At 38.1% G+C, this 27168-nt stretch overlaps 1 protein-coding gene across 2 annotated transcripts; it reads left to right on the top strand.

Moving 5' to 3' along the window:
- Positions 1 to 839: 839 nt before the first annotated feature.
- On the top strand, positions 840 to 22389 carry clcn7 (Cl-/H+ antiporter 7). 2 transcript variants are annotated; one of them, XM_088333765.1, is made up of 25 exons: positions 840 to 1094; positions 2458 to 2535; positions 4156 to 4221; positions 4419 to 4484; positions 4613 to 4745; positions 4840 to 4949; positions 5024 to 5104; positions 5198 to 5260; positions 6387 to 6470; positions 9082 to 9175; positions 9358 to 9422; positions 9859 to 9975; positions 10085 to 10139; positions 10263 to 10323; positions 12104 to 12245; positions 13430 to 13523; positions 13624 to 13796; positions 13937 to 13988; positions 14078 to 14205; positions 14324 to 14409; positions 14489 to 14624; positions 17128 to 17187; positions 17285 to 17461; positions 17548 to 17628; positions 19953 to 22389. In XM_088333765.1, exons 1-25 carry the CDS (start codon positions 981 to 983, stop codon positions 20037 to 20039), a joined length of 2403 nt encoding a protein of 800 aa, XP_088189891.1. In that variant the 5' UTR covers positions 840 to 980; the 3' UTR covers positions 20040 to 22389. The 2 variants fall into 2 exon arrangements, with proteins under 2 accessions (XP_088189891.1, XP_088189881.1); XM_088333755.1 differs by having other exon boundaries at positions 17098 to 17187.
- The last annotated feature ends 4779 nt before the right edge of the window (positions 22390 to 27168 follow it).

Below are 27168 nucleotides of genomic sequence, written 5' to 3'. Positions count from 1 at the left end.
CCACCAGTTCAGGGTGTCCCCTGCCCACTGCCCGGAGATGGCTGGGATGGGCTCCAGCCCCCCCGCGACCCTAATGACGATAAGCGGTACGGCTAATGAGATGAGATGAAAGAAGTTAAGAAAAAAATAAAATATAAAATGAGAAAATTAAAAAAGACAGGTTTGTGGTTATCCCTTTAATCAGTATATTACCAACAATAATCTAATGCAGAAAATAAATTAATAATTTGAATAAGAAAATGTATTATTCTCCTTAATTATATTTGAATGTATTTTTTCCTTCTAAAGTGAACTTCCGAGCTACTTTATTTTTGAACTTTTTTATAATAAACCTTAATCATGTAGAGTAATCAGGATCTCACAACAAAATGTTGATTAACAATATATATGATTAAACGAAACACATGTACAATAATATAACATGTTAAACTACATAAATAATCATGTTTGAAAAAAAAATGGTGTAAGATTAATTTGTATTTTGTAAGGGGAAATAGTATGGGGACTTGAGACTTAGTGACTTGGACTCGAGTCGACTCGAGTCGCTGTTTTTATGACTTGTGACTTGACTTGGACTTGGCAATCTAAGACTCGGGACTTGACTTGTGACTTGACTTGCCCAAAAAAAAAATACTTGGGACTTACTTGGGACTTGAAGGTGAAGACTTGAGACTTACTTGAGACTTGCACATGTGTGACTTGGTCCCATGTCTGGGAAATACGACAATTTGTAAGGGCATGGACCCGTGGAGGTTGACATACATCAGCGTACAGTATAGCATCTCTTTAACTTTTATAAAACAACAAGTCCCAGCATTCTTTGCAAAAAAAATGTTTGGGCCAGCACGCGACCCTTACTAAAGCGTCACGAGGATCAAGAATGATGGTCATGGGGAACTTGAGCAAATATGGCTTTATCTAACTCCTTATCCAAATTCATGAAGTAACGCTGCAACCATTGGAATTACAGTGGTTGCACGATGGCCAACATCACAAAGAAAGTGTCGTGGTCTAGCCGAGCCGACGAGTCTGGTCCCGCTGGCGAAGCGACGCCGCTGCTAAACGGATCCGAGAAACGTCAACACTACAAGGAGGTCCGTAGAGTACGGTTAGCATGCTAAGCTAACAGCTGCTTGGCTTTACAACGACATGCATTATTACTTAGTGATATGTCGTAAAATCCCAAATACAAGACCAAAAACACATTTTTTAAATCGTGCTATATGCCGTACGTATCTTGCAACAACACTGATTTTGTACTTAATTGCATGCAAAGCCTTTTGATTCAAAATTAATTATTATTTTGTTCGAAATCTGCATAATGTTTAATAAAGATACATAAAAAAAAATCAACGGTAAGCATTCTAACTTGTTTGTTAGCTGAAGCTACAATTGTAAATTCAGAAGAGTCCGAATAATAAATACACAGCGTTCAAATGATATAATAAAATAATAATTCGGTTATTTGTATAATCCATACAATTTATTTATTATCTGAAATTTGACACTTGTGATTTTACTATTGTAATTTTTTTCACGGGCGAATTTGTCAACGTCGGCATTCATGTTTGGAATTTGAATGTCTTCCACATACTTCATTTGGTTTTCACTGGGAGTCAGATGGGATAGGTCCCAGTTCACCCATTTCTAATGAGGACAAGTAACAGAAAAGATGGATTTACTGGCGCGCATATTTCTTTTCTAGATGTATCAATTTAACCGTTTTGACTAGGTAACGCTTGCTTAGAGTACCCTAAATTGCCCAACGTTCAACAAAATCCCAATTGATATGTCAACTTATCTGTCTCTTATATAGCCTCCCGTGTAGTGAACTGACACAATTTTAACATTTCTTAAAATCTTCACCCAAAGTGTTTTGTTTATTTTTTTATATTTCTGTTTTGATTACACTACTTAATACAATGCACAGAATTAAAATATTATTAAACGGAATGCATTTATCATTCATCAAAGTTCACACTCATTCTGCTACGGTCATTCTTGTCAAGTGTTCCATTGGCGGAACACTGCTGGAAAATGAGGCGTATTTCCACCAGAACTATTCATGTCTCACTAGTCCTCACTAAAAATGGACAACGTAGAAGCACACAACTCTGTATTTATTGCAAAACATTCTCCATTGTATTTTTTTCTCTGTCATTTTCACTCTGTTTAGCTAATGCAGCGAAGTAAATCATTTTTGAAATTTGTTGTCAATTAATGCTGAAGTGTAAGTGCAAGCACAATTCAAGTTACAGTCTTATATATATATATTGTAAAAATAAATATGTAATACAACTGTTGCTTAAAAGTTCCAGTGTGTGGAGAAAAGGTCAAAACCTGTCAACCACACAAAGATGGGGTTACCCCAAAAATAAATATCCCAATTGTATATTATCATGACTTGTATGTTTGAAAACTAACCATAATGCATCTTATTTTATGTCTGCTCTGAAGCCCTCTGGAGGGGGTGCTGTGTTCCACATAGGAAGACTTAGTAATGTGGAATTAGAAGAGGAGATTACATCAGATGAGGTACACAATAAAGTGACACTTTGCCTATAATTTCTTCACTACTTCACTTGTTTTATCGCATCAGATAATATTCCTTGTCTGTTCTATTCTTGTGTGAAGAACATTTAAACAAAAGAGATGAACAGTCCGTAACTCACGACTTAGCTTTACATGAAACTGACGTTTTTCACCTTCATCATTTTGTTATGGATGTCCAAATGGGAACTTGGCAAACACAGTTGGCTCCCATGGTGAATTCAGATACTGTCAGACCCAGTCTTATAAGTAGGGCTATGGTTCTGCCTTAATTTTGCATTATTTTTCCAGATTAACCCTCTTGTCACTCTTGTTAGCTACTCTGGCTCTTGCTGAGACCTTGGTCACATAGTAACTCACCAAGCTTCTCATTTTGTCTGATTATTCAATGCAAATTTACATTCTTTCTGGTCGCTTGTTCACTCAAAATATTAATTGGTAGCCATTTGTGTCAGGCTTACCATTTACAGCCTGTAAACCAGACTAAAAACGGTACCATTGAGTTAGTACAGACTCTGTTGCCATATTTTGCATTTTTGTTTTGGGTAAACCTAACCAAATAACCATCGGGGGAAAAAATACTTGTAGAGTGGAGTCTATGTTTTTTGTAGTCTTCCCTACTGAAAAAAGTGATTCTACTTTGTGAAGTGGTTGCAAGTTGCTCAGACCCATATTTTCTTTTGCATGTGATTTTCTTGTGCATAAGCACTTGATGGAAGAAAATCCTTGAGTAAACTCAACACATCATTACTTTTACGGCATACATACTTATTTTCACCATTGTTGTAGATTTAGTGTGCTGTATTGATGATTTTTGTGTATTCAATTTCATATCTCATAGGTGAAATTTAAAATAAAGTGGGTGTGGCATCCAGCTACCATTCTTCCTGTGCGGAGTTTGCATGTACTCCCCTTGTGTGGGATTGTTCGGGCACTCCGGTTTTCTCCCACATTCCAAAATACATGCATGTCAGGTTAATTGACCGGTCAGAATTGTCCCTTGGTGTGAATGAGCGAGTGACTTGTTTATCTCTGTGTGCCCTGCGACTGGCTGGCAACCAGTTCAGGGTATCCCCTGCCCACTGCCCGAAGATAGTTGGGATGGGCTCCAGCACCCCTGCGACCATAAGCGGTGCAGATAATGAATGAATGGATGGATGGGTGTGGTATGCCTGTAGAGACGGGTGCCTCTTGCATTTGAACTGGTAGTGAACGATACAAGTTTTCTCATTTTGTTTGTAACAAAATGTTTTTATAAATAAATACATGAAACTATTACTTATGATCATTTCGTTAAAATTATTACTCAAACACACTGTATGTACCTTCCACTCTGCACGACCTCATTCAGTTAGCATTTGAGTGTCACATGACTGTCTGAAGACTCGACGGTCATCATCATTTGGTTTAGTGGAACAAAATAATCGTTTCCTTGCAAAATCAATGAGAATGAAGACATGTGATTCGTCTCTCAGACAAGAATTTGCAAAGCACAAGTTTATCATTTCCTATTGAAACTATCACTTGCTTGCAAATAAGGGTCATAATGGTTGACTTTGCAGCAATCTAATATAGTGTTCTCCCCATTATGACACCCCTTTTCAGGAATCCCACCGGGGTCATCCAAAAGAAATTCCTCATAATGAGAAGCTGCTGTCACTCAAATATGAGGTACAGTTTTCTTTTTAAACATCCTTAGAAGTCATTTGAATGCTTTTAAAGTTGACTCTGTGTATGTTACTACTATTAAGTCAAGTCAGTTTGAACTTTGTCAAAAACAGTATCACCCAACATTGATTTTAAAATGAGTTTTCTTTAGGACACCGAAATGTTAATTTGTATTTCTTTGTTTTTGTTTTTATGTACAGAGTCTTGACTACGATAACATTGAGAACCAGCTGTTTTTGGAAGAGGAGAGACGCATGAGTTACTTGGTGGGTTGCAAACCCTGGTTTAAGTACTTCATTTGGCGCAAACTTCAGGGGTCTGATACGAGAGCTCCCCCACACTTGTGAAAGGTGTGGATGAGAATGTATTTTTTTTTCTTTTGTCATTGTTTTAGGGTTTTCGCTGTTTGGAGATCAGTCGCTGGGTCGTGTGCGGCTTAATCGGCTTTCTGACAGGCCTCATTGCCTGTTTCATTGACATTGTGGTGGAACAGCTGGCTGGAATCAAATATCAAGTGGTCAAAGAAAGTATCCTAATGTTTCCTCAGTTATATTCAAGTCATGACTAGATGGTTGGTCGCCATCACACAGCACATCTTCCCTTGACTGCTGGCCCTCACAGACATAGATAGATTTACAGAAGTGGGTGGGCTGTCCCTCTCCCTTATTCTCTGGGCTGTCCTAAACTCTGCCTTTGTTATGGTGGGCGCAATCATTGTTGCGTTTTTTGAGGTAAGCGTGTAAGTGAAAATGAATGAAGTTTTAATGATACTCTTTTAATTACTTCTTGTATCCACCTATTATAGCCTATAGCAGCAGGAAGTGGTATTCCACAAATTAAGTGTTACCTGAATGGAGTAAAGATTCCTAGAGTGGTTAGACTGAAGGTAAGCACACAAGAGGCCACTCGGGATAAGAGATTAATGTTAAACAAAACAAAGATCGTCATGTATATAATGTGCTTTTGTGTTCCTTGTCAGACTCTGGTGGTGAAAGTGTGTGGTGTTATTTGCTCAGTGGTGGGTGGACTTGCTGTTGGCAAGGTAAGAAAGTTTAGTAAATTAAATTAATAGATACATGAAAATATAGACTTCACTTTATTTAAATGTGCATGTTAACACTCCAAAGTGACAGTCGCAACAAAATATGTATTGCTTTGATTTTACACAGATGTTTGACTCACACATTTACTTTTATTATTACTATCGTGAATATTTTAATAATTCTTTTAGGGCTAGAATAATTATGCCTACCTTACAATTGCTTTCATTGGTTGAAAATGATCGTCCTTCATCTATCCATGTAATTCATTTTTACATTTGTTACAAATAGTAAAATTATTCTAAAATATCAAAAAATCACAGAAATTGTTTGCAGCTAAAATTTGCAATCGAACACCAGAAGAATAGATTTGCGTTCAATAACCTAGAATCTGTTTCTACTCTTTTTAGTAAATGTGATGAGATCATGATTTCAGGTTTCCCATGATGCTATGTCCACATAACAAAATATTGTGTATCACCGCGAATATTGTTTGTAGATTTGCTCATGCTAAAGCGGGCTTGCTTTTTTCGCACCACTGCAAAAAACAGACGAGACTTTTACACCAACTAAAAAAAACATAAAATTGTCAGAGAACCTTTTGGAAATGTTTGGAAACTTTGAAAATCAACAAATTCACAAAGGAAAGGCAAATGCTACACTCAACACTTTTTTGTGGGGGGCTTTGTTCTCGGATCATGTAACCATCCATGTTTTAAAGTTCCTTGTATCTGTGAACCGTGATAATTACTAGAACTCCATTGTTTTTATTTTATTTGATTTTTTTTGTTTACCTGTTTGTGTATTGCAGCAATATTTCTGTTATTTCTGAAACGTGATGTTTTGCAATCTATGCTTATTGCTTACGCGAAAGCCCAAAAAGTTAATTCAAAGTTACTGCAAATCCTTATGCTAGGCGAGATCCCCGCTTTGAATCCATGAGCTTCACAGGCATTTGTGCTGTATTGACTTTTATTTATATGGGCTCCCTCAAGTTCCCCCTTTAGGTTGATTGTGGGTAAATATGTTCCTTGCCTTAATTAGAATTGTCTGTTTGTTTTTCTTTTGGATAATTTTTAACTGTATAACGATCCTTTCTCTATCTTTTTGCTGGTCACCATCTTTTAGGAAGGTCCTATGATCCACTCGGGTGCAGTTGTAGCTGCAGGAGTCTCCCAGGGCAGGAGCACCTCTTTGAAAAGAGACTTTAAGGTTTGTAAATTGTTGTGGACACGCAAGTGGACCTTGAGCATTCACTGAACACAAAGCTAACCACTGAGCGTATAGCTAACTTAAAATAAATTCTGGCTACCTGTGTCCCCAAACACACGCACCCCAAAAAGTAGAGCATTTTAAAACTTAATAGAGGACAGGATTGTTTTAAATGTGATGAAAAAAGCTAAATGAAAAATGAAAAAAATAAATGCAACAAAAAAAATAAAAATGTGAACAAAGCGGTATGGGAAGCACTCCTCTGCCATGAAAGGATTGAGTCCATTTGATTCCTTGCACCGCTCCTCTTTTGCTTAGCTAGTCACTTATGGCATAGTGGTAGAGTCTGTGGAGGCTCCGGTGTTTTATGGTGAGTGTTTGTTTACAGTGGTTATGTTGAACAACCATTTTACCACCTAATACCATGACTTTGTTATCATCAACCGATATTAGTCCTCATTTTAGCTACATTGAATCAAATGCAACAATGATCAGCCTAGCTTAATTGTTGCACGTGTGTAAGCTTTGTGTTTGGTCATCCTCCCTGCACCTGCACGGACATTTGCAGTTTTTTCTGTAAACTAGCATGAAGTTCATGTGAGAGTCAATTACCCACAGTAACTATAAACACAATACACAAAATATCTTAGTGGTGCAGTGGTTAGCGCTTGTGCGGCACAGTTCATGTCATGGGAACCTGTCGTGGGTTCAAATCCAGCTCCAGACTTCCTGTGCGGAGTTTGTATGTTCTCCCTGTGCTTGCGTGGGTTTCCTTCGGGCACTCCGGTTTCCTCCCACGTTCCAAAAACATGCATTTCAGGTGAATTGGCCGGTCCAAATTGTCCCTAGGTGTGAATGAGCGAATGAGTTGTCGGTCCCTGTGTGCCCTGCGATTGGCTGGCAACCAGTTCAGGGTGTCCCCTGCCCACTGCCTGGAGATGGCTGGGATGGGCTCCAGCCCTCCCGCGACCCTGATGAGGATAAGCGGTACGGCTAATGAGATGAGATGAGACAAAATATCTTCCTATTTTTTTTGTTTATGGTTGTCAGCGTTTGGAGAGAGGTGTAGAAAGGTAGTAGACCACAGGTAACAAGTGTCACACAAAGAAGAAAAATATGAACAAGTTAAAAACGTACTATCCAAAATAGAAATTCTAATGTATTCTCATCATTATGTATTTTTTCATCAGTTGACCCTATTATTATTATGATATTTTGATGGATTTTCTATATACCATTTACTATTTTGAAAAAAAGTCATGAATTGATACTGAATTCTTGTTTGTGCATTCTATTAGAAATAAACGAGTAAAATTAGGGAATGGCGTAGTAATAGTGTTTTTGCTAACCTCAAAGTATTATGTGATGTTCACAAATGGGAAGTGACACTCATGAACAGTGCTCAATGATCCTAAATTGCTTTAAGTGAAAAAACAAAACAAAAGAAAAAAACAGCAAGACCTTCTGGGTGCCCAACATCCCCAAAACTCTAGACCTAAAAGCGCCCCTGACCAGTGGTGTAAAGTTAAATTGCAACCACGGATACATTTAGGCCCCATCTGATTACCAGACACTGCATTCACTGTAAAATGTATATCTTAAGAAATTAGTACACAGTAATCCCATGTTTTTTGATGAGGTTGCTTCCAAAAATGTCCTGCGATAGTGAAAACCCACTAAGCAGAAACATTTATTAGATAACAGTAACCTATTAAATATATGATGGTAAATGGTCTGCATTTATATAGCGCTTTTCAAGTCCCTTACAATCTCACAAACACGGTACACGAAATTTGAGTTGAATGAATAAATGAATGGTCTTTATTGCCATTATACAATTGCATGATGAAGTTGGAGGGCTTCTTCTTCTTCAGTATAAAAAAAGCAATGTAGAGAGTGGCTGTCAAGGTGGACGCTAGCAACCGGGATCCTCAACGCCAGGTCTCCATGATAATTAAAACACTACCGCCATAAATGTAGCGGTTTCACGAGTTGGTGCAATACAGGCTCTCTAAGGGCAGCTTGTGTGGGTTGTTATGTAGCCGCAGGAGTAGGCTGGACCGGCAACCCCGCTTTTGCTTCCTCTCCCTACGCTGCCTCAGTCTCTTCCCAGACACGATAACCATCCGCCAGGTGGTGGTCTTTGAGTTCTTCTGACTTTCCTCAGATTCGGATTTGATTTATGGATTTCTTTTCAATGTAACAAGCAGCTTCGATGCTAGCTTTCGCTTCTTGGTCTGTTTCTGCTGGACACATTGACTTGTGTGCCAGCCTGCCCAGGCTATTTGAATGACAGCATACACCAGCCTATCACAGTCGCACGCACGGAGAGTCATGTGCACCCAACACACGCACAGCCCTCCGGGACCTGCCTCCACAATAGCATTTACTGTGTGTTTTTGTGGTTTCTGTTGCAAAACACTATTGCATTATGAAAATCCGCGAAGTATTGAAAGCGCAAAAAGTAAACTCCGATACAACAAGGGATTACTGTATTCTTAAAATCCAGTGTGTAGTTATGGAAGGATTAATACTTTTAGAAACTTTCATTAACACCATGCTTTGTTTTTGTCTGTAGAGTGTGTTGAAAATGTTTTTGGCCCTTTTGCAGATCTTTGAATACTTCCGCAGAGACACTGAGAAACGAGACTTTGTTTCTGCAGGGGCTGCTGCTGGAGTATCCGCTGCTTTTGGAGCACCAGTTGGTGAGCTCAACTCTTACCTATCAAAGTGAATTATAGCATCTAAAAATGCGGGAATTGTGTTGAAATGTTCTTTCTACCTTTTTCAGCTGAAATGTGTCTCAAATGTTTTTTCTATTGAGTGACCCTAGGCGGCATTAAAAATAAAAATTGTAACTCAAATATTTTTTATCTTTGGTCAATAGGGGGCGTGCTTTTCTCTCTTGAAGAAGGTGCTTCTTTCTGGAACCAGATGCTCACATGGAGGATAGTAAGTCGCATAAAGAATTCTTGAAATATAAAACCGGCACAATACCAGATTAACTAATGTATTTGCGATACACACACTTATCACAAGTACCAGTCAATAATTGGAATGAGAATTGTATTTATTGTCTGATAACAATGTCAAGTTATGTTTATTTGTGACACCCTTAATCACAAAGAGTCTCTGCACAGAACACAGATTATTGCAAACCACGGACAATTATTACACCATTCCCTGATCTAAAACCTACATGAGGGCAAAGAAAAACTCAAAAATCTCAACTTGAGGAAAATGAAGAAATCTTGAGAAGGGACTGCACATCAGTGTAGTAAACACTGTTTACAACAAAATTAAACCTGTCAATAAGAAGGTTTTCCTTGTGTAAGATGGTTGGTTAAGAAATATTTACCGTTTTGATTTGTTTTGTTTCTGTCCTCAGTTCTTTGCCTCCATGATCTCCACCTTCACCCTTAACTTCTTCCTCAGTATCTATCACAACAACCCAGGTGACCTTTCTAACCCTGGTCTCATCAATTTTGGACGATTTGAGAATGACGTAAGCACGTAAATGTCAAAATTAACTATTTATATTACAATCATATTAAATGTTGCCGAATAACGGCATAAAACTTTTTTTTTTTTTTCTTTTTTCCCTCTCCCCACAGAGTGTGGCGTATTACCTCTATGAAATCCCACTGTTCATTGCCATGGGTGCAATAGGTACATTTATCATATTACATGGACACTGTCTCAATCATCATTTTAATAGTAGACTGTGGTACAAAAGAAACATTCTTTAAGTTTTTCTTGTATACTTTTTTTTTTTTTTACATAACTGTTCAGGTGGACTTTTGGGAGCTCTGTTCAACATTCTCAACTACTGGCTAACCATCTTCAGGATAAGGTATGGGGCAGCTATATTCTAGCACAGGGGTTGGGAACCTTTTTGATCCGAAGACCAATAAAAGCTAAATATTTTAATTTATTTTCCAGACAAAAGCTAATTCTTCACAGTCTTTTATTTTCCTGTAAACATGTCTGATGATTTGATAATATTTATGGAATAAAAATATATATATAAATATAAACAAACAAGACTTGACTTGACCTAAGTCCCCCTTCCTCCCCTCTATCTAAGAGTGTTAAGGCTGATTATGAGAATCTTGTTTGTCTGAAAATTATGGTTTCCAAACAAATTCTTTTGTAAAAATATAACAGAATACTGGAAATAAGAATGATCCCAACGTATTTACCTTTGGCACAGACGGCGCTCTGCGAGAGAAAGAAAGTAGTGTGTGTGCCCTTTGTGAATAGCTCTGCCCACTCCTATGACTTTGCTTGCATTTTTGGGTGTTTATAATTTGTTCTGTGCGTTTTCATCACACACGTACTGGCTTCAAGTTTCCTCGCCTGCGCTCTCATGTGAACAGAAATATGTATAACATGCTTGGTGCATGCAATAAAATGGGGGGGGGGGGGTGTAATATGTGCTCTGAATGCAAAAAAATATATATATTTGAAGAGTTTATTACAAGAGTTCCATGGATTGTTCTGTGTTTATTTGTGCCTATGCAACAAGTGAAAAAAGTGAGTTAAGGAGGTATAATAAAGTCCTTATTCATTTTTATTTTAAAAAGATATATTTTTTTGTTTTAAGACCCAGAAGGTTGCTTTTTGCAGAGAATTTTACCTGTCTATGACAAAACCCTTTCACATGGTACAGATGAAGCAGGGGTGCATAGATGTGTGATAGCTAATTTGTTAGAATTGGAAGTGCATATTTCTGTCATCCCCAGTACTGAATCGGACTTTTAATTCTGCGGGAGTTTCTTTGCCGCTTTTATTTCCAACCACACTCAAAGCTCGCGAATCATTTTATTGAATCAGTCACGTGGTACACCTGCTTTCGCGGGCCTTCAAACGTCATCGCATATGTCACAAACACACTTCAAAACGAGGTTCATGATGCCCCCTCATCTAAACTGTGCGCTAGACGCTTTAAGGATTTGAGCCAAGGAGCACTTCACTTCACTAGTACACATAGTTTGTTTAATAAGCTTCTATACAAAGGATTCCTTGGCGACGTACAGCCCAAACTGGGTCTGTCGGTGTCGCACCCTGAAAAATATAGTTGAGACTTTGCCCAATATCTACTGGACCTAATCCATTGGTATTTAAGCTAAAGTCTGGTTTCTCATATACAAAATTTGACGAGTCGAGTGATTCATGTCTTACTGATTTGCATCTTGACAGCAAAAATAAAAAAAACAATGTGCCCATGCAGGGTGCTTTTTTTCTCTGTGCACACATCATTTGGCATCTTGTGAATTAAGTGTAAAAAATACTCGTAGCGTCAGAACAGGTATGATCACTTTGGATGTGGGAAGTCTTAACAAAGACACCTACTGTTGAATCGTTTTTATTGGTTTCGTCCGGTTAACCTGAAAATACTTTTACAGCGCTCCAAATATAATTGCCCCTAAACCAAACTAGGAAAGACTGCAATCCAACCTGAACTTTTTAACTTTATTTTGGTTTAGTTGGAGACAATGGTAGAGTATTTCAATTTGAGTGCCCTGACCTGCTTCACAATCTTGGATGAATCCATCATTCCAATCTTTCAATGTTGGTGGCCTCAAAACATGAACGTGTGAAGCCACTGTGTGATCATGTGTGTCCATCAGGTACGTTCATCGGCCTTGCCTGCAAGTAATGGAAGCGATGTTAGTCACTGCAGTGACTGCAACGGTGTCTTTCACAATGATTTATTTCTCCGATGACTGTCAACCTCTCGACCCCGACCACACAGAGGAATATCCTCTCCAGGTGAATGCTCTGGTAGAATAGAGTTCAACATTCTATCGGTTGTAATTCTCAAATATCAAAAGGTGTCTTTGCTTCAACAATGAAGTTCAGAATTTTATACAGTCCCTCATGTGTTTTATGTCCCATGTGGTAAATAACGCACTACCGTTGTCAGACCAATCTGAATTTCCCTCATTTTCCTCTACTTGCCAAATTAGGCATTCCAAATCATCCAGGGATTTTACCAAGGAGGTTTTGATTTTAATCAACTTATGAGTTTATTTTGATTTTACTATTAGACAACTGCAAATTAGATCGCATAGGATGCCAGTACGTTCTTTTGACTATAATACCTCACTGTTGGTTATTTTGACTTATTATGTACCGTTAACCTTGTCACTCTCAGCCAATTGTGTTGCTGTTCTTTGATATTTTCATCACTTTAGGGCAGATCTGCTTTTGTACCTTAGAAGATTTAATAAAAAGAAAGGGCTCAGTGGAGGGCTTTTAGAACAAAATTTTCTTATCTGAGGTTTGGGCTCTCTCCTGTTCTCCTTGTCGCATCAAAATCCTTTTGAAGTCTTTTCTCCTTATCTTGGGTGTCCAATAAACTATATAAACTTAACATGAACCTTGCTTCAATTTTTGACAGCGCAAAATCTTGAATTTGGATCCATCTCGTGTTTGCAATAAAGGAGCTACAGCCAGATTAAATTGAAAATCTTAAACCTAAAATGCCCATGATTCCTTCTTTTGAAACCTCTTAAATATCCAACTTACTTTTCCAATCATGTTGTTAGAGGAGAATTCAACAAGGATTCTGAGTTTGCAGTATCTAAGTTTGGTGCCTGTTCAAGTAACCTTACAATGTTTTGTTTTTATTGACATTAAAATTGACGATGTGGATCACTTGACTTGAATTTTTTTGGGGTTATTTGAATGTTTCAGAGAGCCTGTTTTCATATTTCCACCAATACTTTTGCCATCCCCTACCCTAACCAATCTGAAAAATAACCACTCTGTAAATTGTGTATTGTTACTTGAGGTTAATTTAGAATTGCCACTCTAAAATGACGCTTTTAGGTACAATTGAACAAAGGAACAATTGCAATTCATGCTGTCAATTTATAGAAAAAAACGGACCAAAACAATGATAGAAAGAAGCAAAATCCTCTTATTCTTATCGTTTCTTCATGTGCTTGCAGCTGTTCTGTGCAGATGGAGAATACAACTCCATGGCAACAGCCTTCTTCAACACTCCAGAGAGAAGTGTCCGAAGCCTTTTCCACAACCAGCCAGGTTAATTATAGTGGTTTCTGATTCTAAAAGCTAATTCGAATTACTAGTACCGGTATATTAAGTGTTAACAAATTTTGTGTATTTCTGTTTCTCCCCAAAGGATCTTACAATCCTCTGACGCTAGGCTTGTTCACTCTCACATACTTCTTCCTGGCCTGTTGGACATATGGCCTCACTGTATCTGCAGGAGTCTTCATCCCCTCTCTGCTCATTGGAGCAGCATGGGGAAGACTTTGCGGAATTCTCCTGTCTACCATCTCGGCCAAAGGATCAGTAAGTGTGTTGTTCTGTAGTGAACTAAGAAAATTCACTTGAAGAAATTTGTAATAAAGCATACCATTTTCTCTAAATGTAAATTATTTGCAGCTGCACAAAAGAGTACCGTCTTCATAACAATAGGTGTGTTTGTTTAGATTTGGGCTGATCCTGGAAAATATGCCCTGATCGGAGCTGCTGCTCAGTTAGGTGAGTCGTACAATTTCTATTGGACACCAACACTGACCTCTGGTTTTACTTGATCTGCAGCAGTTTCTAATGCAAAAGATTGTGTGCAGGCGGCATTGTAAGGATGACTCTCAGTTTGACGGTCATCATGGTGGAGGCCACAGGAAACGTCACATATGGTCTTCCCATCATGCTAGTCTTGATGACGGCCAAGATTGTAGGAGACTACTTTGTGGAGGTATTAGCATTATTCTTAGTTTTTGTTTGGTGTCTGTCCTAAAACGGCTCAATTTCCGTTTACTGTGGGGGAAAAAAAACACTTTTGTCTGATCACTTATTTTTCCTTTTTCTGTTAGGGTCTGTATGACATCCACATTAAGCTGCAGAGTATTCCCTTCCTGCATTGGGAAGCTCCTGCCACCTCACACTGGCTAACAGCTCGGTAAGGTTCCTATTCCCCACGAGCAAATGAGTTAATTTGTGTCAAATGACTTAAGATGACTTTTCTCCATTTCCTGTAGAGAAGTGATGAGCTCTCCTGTCACCTGTTTGAACAAGATAGAGAAGGTGGGAACCATTGTTGACATCCTGAGCAACACATCAACCAATCACAATGGCTTTCCTGTTGTCGTTGTGCAAGGGGATTCTGATGAAGAGGTAAAAGGGTTCTTTTTCTGTTTTTGGTCTTTAAAGGGGTTGCACAGAGATCATCAAGTGGGACTATAAAAATTGAAACAAAAATAAAATGACTGAAGTAAAATTGTCCCACATTGAATATACAGTACCATCTCAGAAAATTAGAATATTACTAGTACCTGTCCTTACCATTGTTAGTATATTATTGTGTTGAAATTGTATGATTGAAATATAATTTATCTGTTTTTCAAATTTTCCTTGTTGAAGAATAGTGTTTTGTTATAGTTTTGATTTTGAGTAAGCATTCCCTGCAAGGAAAAAATGGATTAGGGGTAGGCACTTCAAAGTTTCGGCTTCATTCTACTCCCTTTTAGCACATGTCATGTATTGGGTTATTGTACAGCTGTTTTTTGTGCAAAAATGTTGTTTCTGTTTGTTGGGGTTGTTTTTTTGCTGTGCCTTAATGAAACCTTGATTAATCAATCAATCAATATTAATATACTGTAAAGTCCTTTAATTTTATGTAATGCAATTTAAAAAAACAAATTTCCTACACTCTGGATTCATTACAAATCAACTGAACCATGATTGCTGATTATGGCTAAAACTGAAATATCCCATCTCAAAATAATAGAATATCTTGAAAAAATATACTGATGGGCTTTAAATGTTAATCAATAATAATACAATAATAAAAGGCTTGCAATATTTCAGTTGGTTTGTAATGGATTCAGAATGTGTGACATTTGTTCTTAATTGAGTTACAGAAAATAAATATCACAATATTCTAATCTTCTGAGAGAGTCCTAACAAATTATTCGTAATTAAGTCGACAAATACTACTATAGTATAATATTTCATACAAATCTTTGCATTATTCCTGTTATATGCTGCGCCTCTAAACATCAGTTGCTGCATTTGTGATTTCAGATGCCACTTAATGTATTTAATAACCATCACCTTAAATTCTTACCTGAAATATAATACAAGACTATAAAAATATAACCATAAATTCCAGACTACAAGACGCCCTCTTTTTCTTACATTTTAAAACTGACTTGAAATACGGTATGGCTTATTTTTTTCTTCCTTTTTTTTTAACTTGTATTCACTTGTATATATATCTTTGTAAGCAGCAATACTTAAGAAAATGGTGAGCATACAAATACGCATGCAAAACACTGCGTTTACGTCTGAAAACATTTCTTTGAGATAAATCAATTCGATCTTTTTTGCCAACATTCATATAATAGGAGCAAAACAGGAGGTTTGACCATAGGTTATTTTTCCAATATATATTTTTAACATAGACACCGTATTTGTACTTTTGCACCCACAAATCAAGTCCTCAATTTATACATTCAAATTAAACAGCATTTTAAAGTTATTCATCAAAAACACCCCACTTCTATCTCCGTATTATTGCCGTCAATGCCAGGTCGCTGGAGTATCCTGTAATCCACGAGGAACAATGACAAGCGAATACAATTTGGTACATCGTCGCCGCAACCACTGATGACAAAAAAACAGACCCGTCTGTTTGACGCAGCCTTCATTCTCGTTTTGTATTTGCGAAGTAGTAAATATGTACTCGCCTTTATAATCACCATCTTGAATGGTCACCTAAACTGAAAACACGTGACCTTGGAAAATTAGAGGGGAGACTTAATGAGTTTGCCCTGAACGGCTCTCCAAAAGGTAAGAAAAGCACATAGGCGTGGTAGAAAGAAAGTATAAGGGCTCTTTGAACTCAGTTGGGCACTGTTGACACATACTTAAGAGAAAGTATTTAACTTTTCTAAGGACACCTCAATGAGACCCAATATAAAGCCTGTGAGGCTTGTACAAAGACAGAATTGAGTTTCATTCTTTAAATTTGCACATGGCGCTTTCACCGACGTGCTCTGTAGTCCAGAATTTACGGTACTTACAATAAATATAATAAACTGAATCTCAACTTTTTAGCCTTTTTAAAATGCTAATTCACTCCAGTAACCAATCTGGGAGAGTTACTGCACTTACACTCCAACCAGCGTCAGTTTCCTTTTTGTGAAAATAGCAACAGTCGTGTAAAGTGGGGTACAACATTGGGACTGTGAAATCTTTTTTCATCTCAGCCATACAAGTGATAGTCATACAATAAGCTCATTAGAGAAACATAATTATGAAGAAGTACTTGGATGTCAAGCATTCAGACGCCAGGATTCTTTTTTTTCTTTTTATAAATATTTAAATTTGAGAATGAGTGCAATAATTAAATGGATCACAAGTCCAGAGCAGATCTTACTACCAGGTGAGAATTTTGTCCACCAAAATTACTATAAGTCTATGAGAAAGGGCATCACCATTGCATTAAAGATGAGAAAAATGTTTAGTGTGACCTTAAGTGTCTTTTATGTGTTATTTCAAATATATCCTCAGTTTGCCTTAATGAAACTACACATACTTGTGACACCTAATCCAAATATTCCAAATGTGACTGTTGGGCTTCCAGATAAATTTCTTTATCTTGTCTCCGGTCCAGCCTGCAAAACTCTGCGGACTCATCCTTCGCTCACAGCTCATTGTTCTCCTCAAGCACAAGGTAAGTGGCATGAAGCAGGCGGGTGGCTTGTGGATCTGCAGAGACACGGTTATATATTGAGTATTGACCGTCGCTAATCCCTGTTCTGTGCTCAAAGGTCTTTGTAGAGCTGGCTCGGTCGCGGCTAACCCAGAGGAAGCTCCAGCTCAAGGACTTCAGGGATGCCTACCCGCGATTCCCTCCAATCCAAAGCATCCACGTCTCTCAAGATGAGCGCGAATGCATGATGGACCTCTCAGAGTTCATGAACCCAACACCTTACACTGTTCCACAGGTAAATCGCATCAAGTCCAGCAACCGTGTTGTGTCTGCTGCTTCAAGAGAATGAATTGTGATTCACAGAGAGCTTTTTGTTGGCAGGAAACATCTCTTCCTCGTGTGTTTAAACTGGTGAGAGCGCTGGGCCTTAGGCACCTTGTTGTGGTGGACGATGAAAACAGGGTAAGTGTGACAAATTGTTTATAGTTTCAAGAACGAATTTAAGATTATGTTAATCTCACAATAAAACTACTTCTTAAATTTACAGCCTAGCGTGATTATTTTTCTTTTATTGTTTTAACACGAGAGAATATTTTATTCAAGCATTTAAAGTAGGCGTGTCAAACTCCTTTTAGCTTAGGGGATGCATGCTAGAAAAAAAACATTCTCACGGGGTTCATACTAGTAAATTAATGGCATATAGATTGTGCCTTAGCTAGAGGGCTGGGGGCCTTTTCGGAGGCTCACAATTAATTGGGATGTATGGTTTGATTATAAAAGGCTTTTTGGGTTTTTTTCCTCAATATTTTTTCCTGCACTAAGATTTAATCTCCTATAGTGCTTTACAGTAGCTAGCGAAACTATTTGGCCCCCTTGTGACCTTTTGCCACATTTTAGACATCAAACATAAAGATATAAAACTATAATGTCTTGTGAAGCATCAACAATAAGTGGGACAAAATCATGAAGTGGAACACTCTTCATTGGACATTTTACACTTTTTTTAACAAATAAAAAACAAAAAAATGGGTCAGCAAAATTATTCAGCCCCTTTACTTTCAGTGCAGCAAACTCTGTCCAGAAGCTCAGTGAGGATCTATGAATGATTCAATGTGGATCTAAATGACTAACGATGATAAATGGAATCCACCTGTTTGTAATCAAGTCTCTATAAATGCACATTCACTGTGATAGTCTGAGGTCGTTTTAAAGCGCAGAGAGCATCATGAAGAACAAGGAACACATCAGGCAGGTCCGAGATAGTGTTGTGGAGAGGTTTAAAGCTGGATTTGGACACAACATTTTTCCTAAGCTTTAAACATCCCAAGAAGCACTGTGGAAGCAATAATATTGAAATGGAATGAGTATCAGACCACTACCAAGATTGGGCTGTCCCCCTAAACTTTCAGCTCATACAAGGAGAAAACTGATCAGAGATGCAGCCAAGAGGCCCATGATCACTCTGGATGAACTGCAGAGGTCTACAGCTGAGGTGGGAGAATCTGTCCATAGGACAACAATCAGTCGTATACTGCACAAATCTGGCCTTTATGGAAGAGTGGCAAAAAGGAAGCCATTTCTTAAAGATATCCATAAAAAGTGTTGTTTGCCACAAGCCACCTGTGAGACACACCAAACATTTGGAAGAAGGTGCTCTGGTCAGATGAGACCAAAATCGAACTTTTTAGCAACAATGCAAGACGTTATGTTTGGCGTAAAAGCAGCACAGCTCATCACACTCAACACACCATCCCCACAGGCAAACGTGGTGCTGGCAGCATCATGGTTTGGGGCTGCTTTTCTTCAGCAGGGACAGGGAAGATGGTTAAAATTAATGGGAAGATGGATGGAGCCAAACACAGGACCATTCTAGAAGAAAACCTAATGGAGTCCACAGAAAACCTGGGACTGAGATTTGTCTTCCAACAAGACAATGATCCAAAACATAAAGCAAAAGCTACAATGGAATGGTTCACCAAAAACATATCAAGGTCTTAGAATGGCCAAGTCAAAGTCCAGACCTCAATCCAATTGAGAATCTGCGGAAAGAACTGAAAACTGCCGTTCACAAACGCTTTCCATCCAATCTCACTGAGCTCGTGCTGTTTTGCAAGAAGGAATGGGCAAAAATATCAGTTTTTCGATGTGCAAATCTGATAGAGACATACCCCAAGCTACTTGCAGCTGTAATCGCAGCAAAAGCTGGCGCTACAAAGTATTAACTCAATGGAGCTGAATAATTTTGCACACTTTTTCGTTTTTTATTTGTTAAAAAAGTTTGAAATATCCAATAAGGTGTGTTCTACTCCATGATTGTGTCCCACTTGTTGTTGATGCTTCACAAGAAATTAGTTTTATATCTTGATGTTTGAAGTCTGAAATGTGGCAAAAGGTCACAAAGTTCAAGGGGGCCAAATAGTTTCGCAAGCCACTGTATCAACTGGGCAATAGGTTAAAAAAAGAAAAAAGGTAAAAGAACAATTTAATTCATTTCCACTAGTTTCTATGACTCATGTAGAATAAAGCAGACAAAAAGTGACAAACATAGCATAATTTAAATTAATGATTTAAAAGTCTATTCTTTTTTATTATATGTGTAATTGTTCACTTCAATATGAGAACTGTGTTGCTAGGTTTCATATCTGTTATAGGAAGGAGCTAAAGCATCTTTCATTTTTTTATTTGAGCTCCCTTTAACCATTTATTTGGCATTGATTAGATTTGCTTGGCCTACCATCCATCGCTCTTTTAAACTCTTTATTTTTTTTTGTTATATTTTTCTGCAGGTGGTGGGACTAGTGACCAGGAAAGACTTAGCCAGATATCACCTGGGTAAACATGGACTGGAGGAACTTCAGCTGGCCCAGACATAGTACACATGTGCTATAATTCATTCTTGCAGCCCAACTGTCACAAGTGCCTAATGTGATGGTCAAGAGGATTGCCATGACAACCGAACACAACTGCAGGCAGGAACAATGTCTTTTCCTGCAAGTCTGAGTGAAAATCCTCTACAGTGACTACAGACACCCAGATAAACACACTCGAACACTAAAACACTATTTTGTATGCATGCAGTATTCTGTTTTTTTTTGTCCAAAATACTCAACAATTGTGTTCTTCCACAATGGATGATTTGTATTAAGGAAAGTCCCCGTAGTTGCTCTGAAATCGTCAAGTATTCTGTCTGTAGTTAAGCGATGATGACGTTTTTGCCATCTAGACTAAATGGAGTTAAATAATTCAATCTAATGCCCTTGTGCGGTACATAAAGTCTAAGTGTTGCATTTGGACATTAAAATGGTACAAAAAGTAGTTCCCCCACAACACCCCCATCTCTAATGTTCTGAATTTTTGCACTGAAATAATTTATTCCTAGTTTTAGTTTTAAAGGAACATGAATGAGAGAGACAGAAGGCTTTTATGTGTCATGCAACCTGTCAAGTGTGTCTCATAATAAACTGGTAGTGATGAACAGCTTTTTCTTGCTGCCTGGTGAGACCGTCTTGGTTAAACATTAGGCATACTTTCAATATATCCTTCATTTCCACAAAAGGCTCTTTAAAATCAAAAATAATTACTAAAAGATGTTTGCACTGTGGTAACTACTGAAATATAGCATGTGATACAGGGATTTCAAACAGTATATAAGCACATAACAGTTTAAATTCTAATGCAATTTACATTAATTTCCCTGATGGCAGACAAAGTTGAACAGATTTTAAACTTTTATTCTACTTTGTTTACTTTATCTCTGCTTTGTCATATTTGTTGTTACCTTTATTGTCCGGCCTTTTTCATTTTGTGTTTTACAGTTGTATGAAATAAAGCCCATGCTCTGTTTTTATAACTACTCGATTAGACATTATCAAATAAAACAACAACAAAAAATGTTCATGTCGTGAGCATGTGAACGGATACTTATTTTTAATTTGTGTATGGCACATTGAACCATAATGGTTGTAAAGCTACTTTTAAGTAATTCAAATTTGTTAAAATACATAATCTGGTTCCCCTCCTTAGTCCAAGTCTGTTGGACCATCTATTTGCTATGGCATTATTTTAAGCAGGGGTCTTGAACGATATGCCTCAGGGGGTACAGCTGCAGGACAGCTGAGGTGCCCACAGACCTGTTCTGAAAATAGCTCTCCAGTGCTGGGTCATTGTGGTGTTATATGAAAATGCATTTTTTTCATTGTTGAATTTCTATTAAACCCTACTTCTAAAAATGAACCTGGTTATAACATAGTAACAACATAGTATTAACATGTTATTTTAGAAATGCATAATAAAAATGAGTGCCAAAAAGTATCTTTGAGCTTGAAAATAGGTGGAAACTCTTGATTCAAAGGTTGCTACACACGTTACTGTCTGTGGAGGAGAAACAAACCTTTACAGTAGGTGTTCCTTTGATACTCATGAAAGCCTGTGCAAATATATACAAACCCTGCCATATCAATGCAAAGAAGCATTAAGTGCCAAACTGGCGTTTTTTAAAGCTCCAAGCCAGCACTCCACATGCACTGGCTGATGCCAAATGGCCAAGTGGCAGAACAAAGAAAAATACATACATATATTTATGCATATATTCAACAGGGGTCCTCTAGGAAGTGTGCTTAGGCTTTCTTATTTAGATTGGATCAATTGGACAAAAGTGACAAATGCCTGTTTGACAATAATAATAATAATAATAATAATAAAAAAACACCCCAATATTTACGCAATGTACTTAAACTATGAAATATTCTGTACTAGAAATAGACGAGACAAGTACCAGTACCAGATATTGGTATCAGTGCCAATACCAGCCACTTTGGTGGCCATTAGCATTATTAGCTACCTTGTAGCAGCAATTTAATAACCAGGAACTGTGACATTATAGAAAATCAGTGGTTAGCACATTCGCTTAACACGTTAAATGTCCCTGGTTCGAGACCAGGTGGAAACTTGTTGGCCTGGAGAGGGATGGGCGCCACCAGGCTGTACTTGCCCAAGATACACCACAGAAACTGGTTCTCCTACACCCCAAGGAATAAGGAATCCAACCAACCAATGGGCCTTTAAATTCAGTATTGAGGGAAACAATTCTGTTGGGATTCAAAATTACTCTTTCTAAATATCAGTCTTTTTTGCAGGCTGAACAAAATGTATTGTACTAAATGTGTGATGTGATTAGTCTGTGACAGTAGCGTATGCTCAAGTAAAGTTTTTTGAACTCCTTTATGTGCTATGTGGCATTACACAACACTCCCGCCGGGGCATACCATCACACAAAGGGGGTGATGGCTCTAAAACCTGGAGGCCTGGCCTCAACTTTTGTCACCTAATATACTTTGTTGAAATAAAATGTTATATTGATTTTTACTTAAAAATTAAGGATATGCATTATACACATGTGTGCACTGTTCATCCATTTCTGCACCGCTTGTTCTTAGTAGGGTTGTGGAGGATCTTGAGCCCATCCTATCTTTGGGGAGTGGGCAGGGGACACCCTGAACCGGTTGCCAGCCAGTTGCAGGCCACACAGAGACGTACACCCATTCACACACTCTTTTTTTGAACTCACCGATCAACCTGCCACGCATGTTTTTGGAGTGTGGGAGTAAACCAGAGTACCTGGAGGAAACCCACACAGGCACGGGGAGAACATGAAAACTCTGCAAAGGAAGGCGGGGAGCTGGAATTGAACCCTGGAGCTCAGCACTGTGGGCTGACGCACTAACCACTCTATCTGTGCGCTATTCTTGAATAAATACTGTTGGTATTGTGTTCATTTGACGTCTCAGTCTCAAACTGTTCCAAGTGAATTCTATTAATGAGGTGGGTGGGACATATCTTGCCAGACCGTTCTTCCAACTCCTTTAACACTAAGGTGGTGTGAACTTTCCACTCTCGAAGCTTTGTTCTTTCAAACCACACCCATTTCTTATATATATACAAGCATCGTGATTTTGTGTACTCCCTTGTGACAAACAGCTGGTTCTGTATTTCACACACCCAGAATATATATATACATTTTTTGTTAAATTTTAATCTAAACCTCAACTGAACTGCTATGTCCCAGCTCTCGTTTACTTGCCAAAAGTCTCGCAATTTCCGGATGTTGATATGAGTCAGCGGAGGGGAGACGAAGCTTTCTCCATTTTCAGAAAAAAACTTGATTTCCTCCAAGGTGTGAATGCTTGTTTGTTGGTGTTAATGGGCATAGGTTTTGTCTCAGCAAGAAGACAACTAACATAATCAATCTTTTTTTTAGGGGTCATCTAATGTTTGCGGCTGGGGTGGGGGGAACAATTACTTCTGTATATTGGTGGGGACACCTCCCCTTCGTCCATTTCAAAACGATGCCCTTGGTAGGAATACTACAGCTCAGTTTCAATAGACAATACCAAGTGAAAAATGGCAGCTTTAAGTACTCTACACTTCATGTCATTTCACCTTTGTTAGCATGCACTCTTGCCCCTTTTGACATTTTCTCATGATACAGTACTGTATACTCTTTGCTTGGCTGATTTTTTTATTTTCATACTACAAATAATGGCAGCGCTGGTACTTTAACAGTTTTGTCCCGTTTGCCGAAAAAAAAAATTGCGATAATGCCCGGTTAAGCCCCAGGGTCCTTTCCTCTGACACACTCTTTATGACAACATCTAGGCTGCCGAGTTCAGGCGCGCGTTTTTATAGATGAGTCCCCCTCCTGGGACCGCTGCTGCCTCTGATTTATATTTCCATAAAGCAATAGGAATATAATGGCTTTATGCTCCGTTTGCTTTAAGACAGACCGGAGAGACACACTCCGGTGCCACCACTGACAGGCCGATTGATAGAGTGAGGGTGTTCTATCACATTCATTTTTGTCATTAAGCATTTAAGATGCTTATTTAGACCAGAGTGACAACAATACTTTTTGTTTATTGATGGAATCTTCTTTGGATTTGGCCAAATTCAGAAGTTCACGTTTTCGCCTTTCCTGGCTATGCCGTTGTATTTTGACCACTTACAAATTTTTTTCCATCATTAGTGTTGTTTTAAGACCTTATTCAGAAAACGCAAAATGCATCCTTAACAGAATTGGATAGGGGAATGGAGCGGTTGCAGAATATTGCAAATGCATGCACGTCGGATCAACTTTTACACATTTCTTCAGATTGTTTGAAGGCCTTTTTACACGTTCTCATTTATCAGTCTACAGCATTACTTGCCACTACTTTTGTCACTTACTCAAGTCCTAAAAATACAATGAAACAATGGTTTATGAAAGCCAACAGACGGAAATATACAACACAGAGGATACCAGGACTGGTTAGATGATTGTTACAAGGGAGGAAATAAATCTCATCTGAAAAGAGTAGAATTTTCTTTATAAACAACATAGTGAACATTGTTTGCATTGAGATTAGACATGGCGTTTCGAGATGAACGCCTCGTAAAAAACTGATTTTAAAAAGTGTCAAGATGTAAAAGGCAAAAATATTTACAAGGTAATGCTTGAAGAAAGTGCAATTTTCTTTTGTAATAATAGCGCAATGAAAAATGGTGTATTGTAACAATAGTGCAGTAAAAAGCACTGCAAAAACATGAATCATCAACAAACATCCCAAATAAGTATGGTTCAGAAATAAGATATGAATGCCCATGTTTAATACAAAATACCAATTTTTCCATACAACTGGCAAGATACAGCAAATATGTTTCAGTCTTGTGCTCTTATTCAGTGTAGAGATGGCCCTCAGGAAGAAACTGAGTTTTTTTTTTAGTCCTTGTTTTTAAGGACCTGCAGCAGGTCAAAGAGGTGGTGGCCAGGGTGAGAGGAGTCCTTTATCATGTTGTTGCCTCTGTTGCGGTATAGCAAGCTGGCAATGTCTTTAAGACTGCTGTAGAGTAATTGCTTCACATTCTATCTATTTAATTCACAATCTAATTCTGTGGTTACCGATTCAGCCAACATGTAGTGCTCACGGTTGCCCAAACGAATTAATCCGACATAGCCTCGCATTGGGTCTAGCAATTATCATGGAGGAAGCAATGCTCTAAACATAATTTATTTTTGCTTTAAATTATCGATTTTTTAGTTCATTGATATGGACAATGATTGATCAGTCCAGAAGGAAATTAGTTAAGACACACAAATAAATAATGCACGTGTTTGATACTAACAAACTCCATTTATTTACATGGCAAGAAAAATTAAATTACATATTTTCTTGATTTTCCTAACGAGAACAAAAGCCATCCCAGCCTATTCTGGTTTGTGGCCGCATGGAGTCTCAGCCTTCTGAAGAAACAAAGACCATCCCGTGCTCCCCCCAGGGGGTGGTCAGGGGGAGTGCTTGGCTGGAGAGCTTGTGTTGAGTAGAGCGTGCTTGAAGAGCGAGCATTTGGAGCTTGCGTGTTAGTTTTAAAGGTGGAAAAGGGGAGTTTCCGTCAAGAGGAACAGTCATAGTCAACGCCCTGTAAGTGGAGCCGGCTGTGTGCATTGCGTCTGTACTTCAGAGCAGACAATGATTTGCTGAGCTGTGTTGAAAACTGTATATTTTTGCTGCATGATGTCCTGCTCCCAGCATACAGCATCTCACACTATAATGCTGTGTGGCAGAACACTTTGTATTGTAGCTTTGTAGAAAGAAGGACACCAGTAGAAGTGGAGTCGCTGCTAGGCCTTCCCTAACAGAGCTCCGGTGTTAGCAGACCAGGTCAGATCTTCAGAGAAGTGCTCGCCCAGGAATTTAAAGACCTGGACTAGTTTCACATAGAATCCATTGATAATGAGTGGAACTGGATTTGTGTTTGTCTTCCTTTTAAGTCAAGTATGACTTCTTTGGATTTTGTTGTGTTTAGCATGAGTTTATTACCGCATTGTCAACATCTCTACCTTCTACCTGAATGCTGCTTAATCTTTATCAGAGATGAGTCATCAGCAAACTTCACAATTTTGTTTTTAGAATGGGATTGGTTAACAGTCCGAGGAAGTCAAAACAAGTGAAACAAAGCACATGAATACATTTGACTGTTAAGCTCAACCTGAAAATAATATGACAATAAACAAAATTGAAAAAAAAAAATTATGTACCAAATTGTCCTAAAAATACGAACTTCTGAGTTTTGGCATACACAAATGAAAACGATTATTCCCAGACTTCGAGCAGAACAACTTTATACAATAGACTTGAGGCTACATGATAGTCCTTTTTGAAAATATAAAGATTTGAAATAATGAAACTGGTGCTAAGTATGAATTTCCTTTACATTTTCTATGGGCCGTCTCCCTCAACAATCTTTAAAGAGACGGTGTGCATTATTTATTACCTGATGGTGGTAAAAAAATGCAATTCTTCGAAAAAACATTGATATAAATATTAAGGAAACATACATGTACTTTCACATAAAGGTGCATTTTTAAAATATCTAAGACAGTTGAGAAATTTGCACATATTTAACATAAAAGGAGCCTCACGTGGAGACAAATAAAAAGTAAAAAGCTTGTGAAAGCCGACAATTATTAGATCGCACGTTCGATTCCCGGCTCCTCCGTGTTATATGTCGACGTGTCCTTGGGCAAGACACTGAATCCCTAATGCCCCCAATAAGCAGGTAGGCGCCTTGCATGGCTGACTCCCAATTGGTGTGTGAGTGAATGGTTCAGTGTGAAGCATATTGTAAAGCGCTTTGGGAGGTCTTCATTGACTCGAAAAGCGCTGTATAAATGCAGACCATTTACCATTTAATACAAAGAAAGGGCTCAGGGGAGGGCTTTTAGAACAGGTTGGAATTTTTTATCTGGGGTTTGTGCTTTCGTGTTCTCGCAAGATAAAAATCCATTGTTGTTTTTGATCCTCATTTTGATTGTCACCAATAACTTATCATTTATATTAGTGAGAATATTTTTATGTTTAAATAAAGAGTAGAACAAAATGAAGCCAAAACAAAGTGCTTCAAAATCATCCTCAGTAAGCAGTTTGTTTCTCTTTCCTTTAATTTCTTTTTATTTCCTATCTCAACTAC

Source organism: Urocampus carinirostris, chromosome 1 (assembly GCF_059441175.1).
Source record: "Urocampus carinirostris isolate Australia breed hairy pipefish chromosome 1, RoL_Ucar_1.0, whole genome shotgun sequence".
Lineage (NCBI taxonomy): Eukaryota > Metazoa > Chordata > Actinopteri > Syngnathiformes > Syngnathidae > Urocampus > Urocampus carinirostris.
The sequence above is the reverse complement of the archived record's forward strand: the minus strand, read 5'-3'. Positions and strand labels throughout refer to the sequence as shown.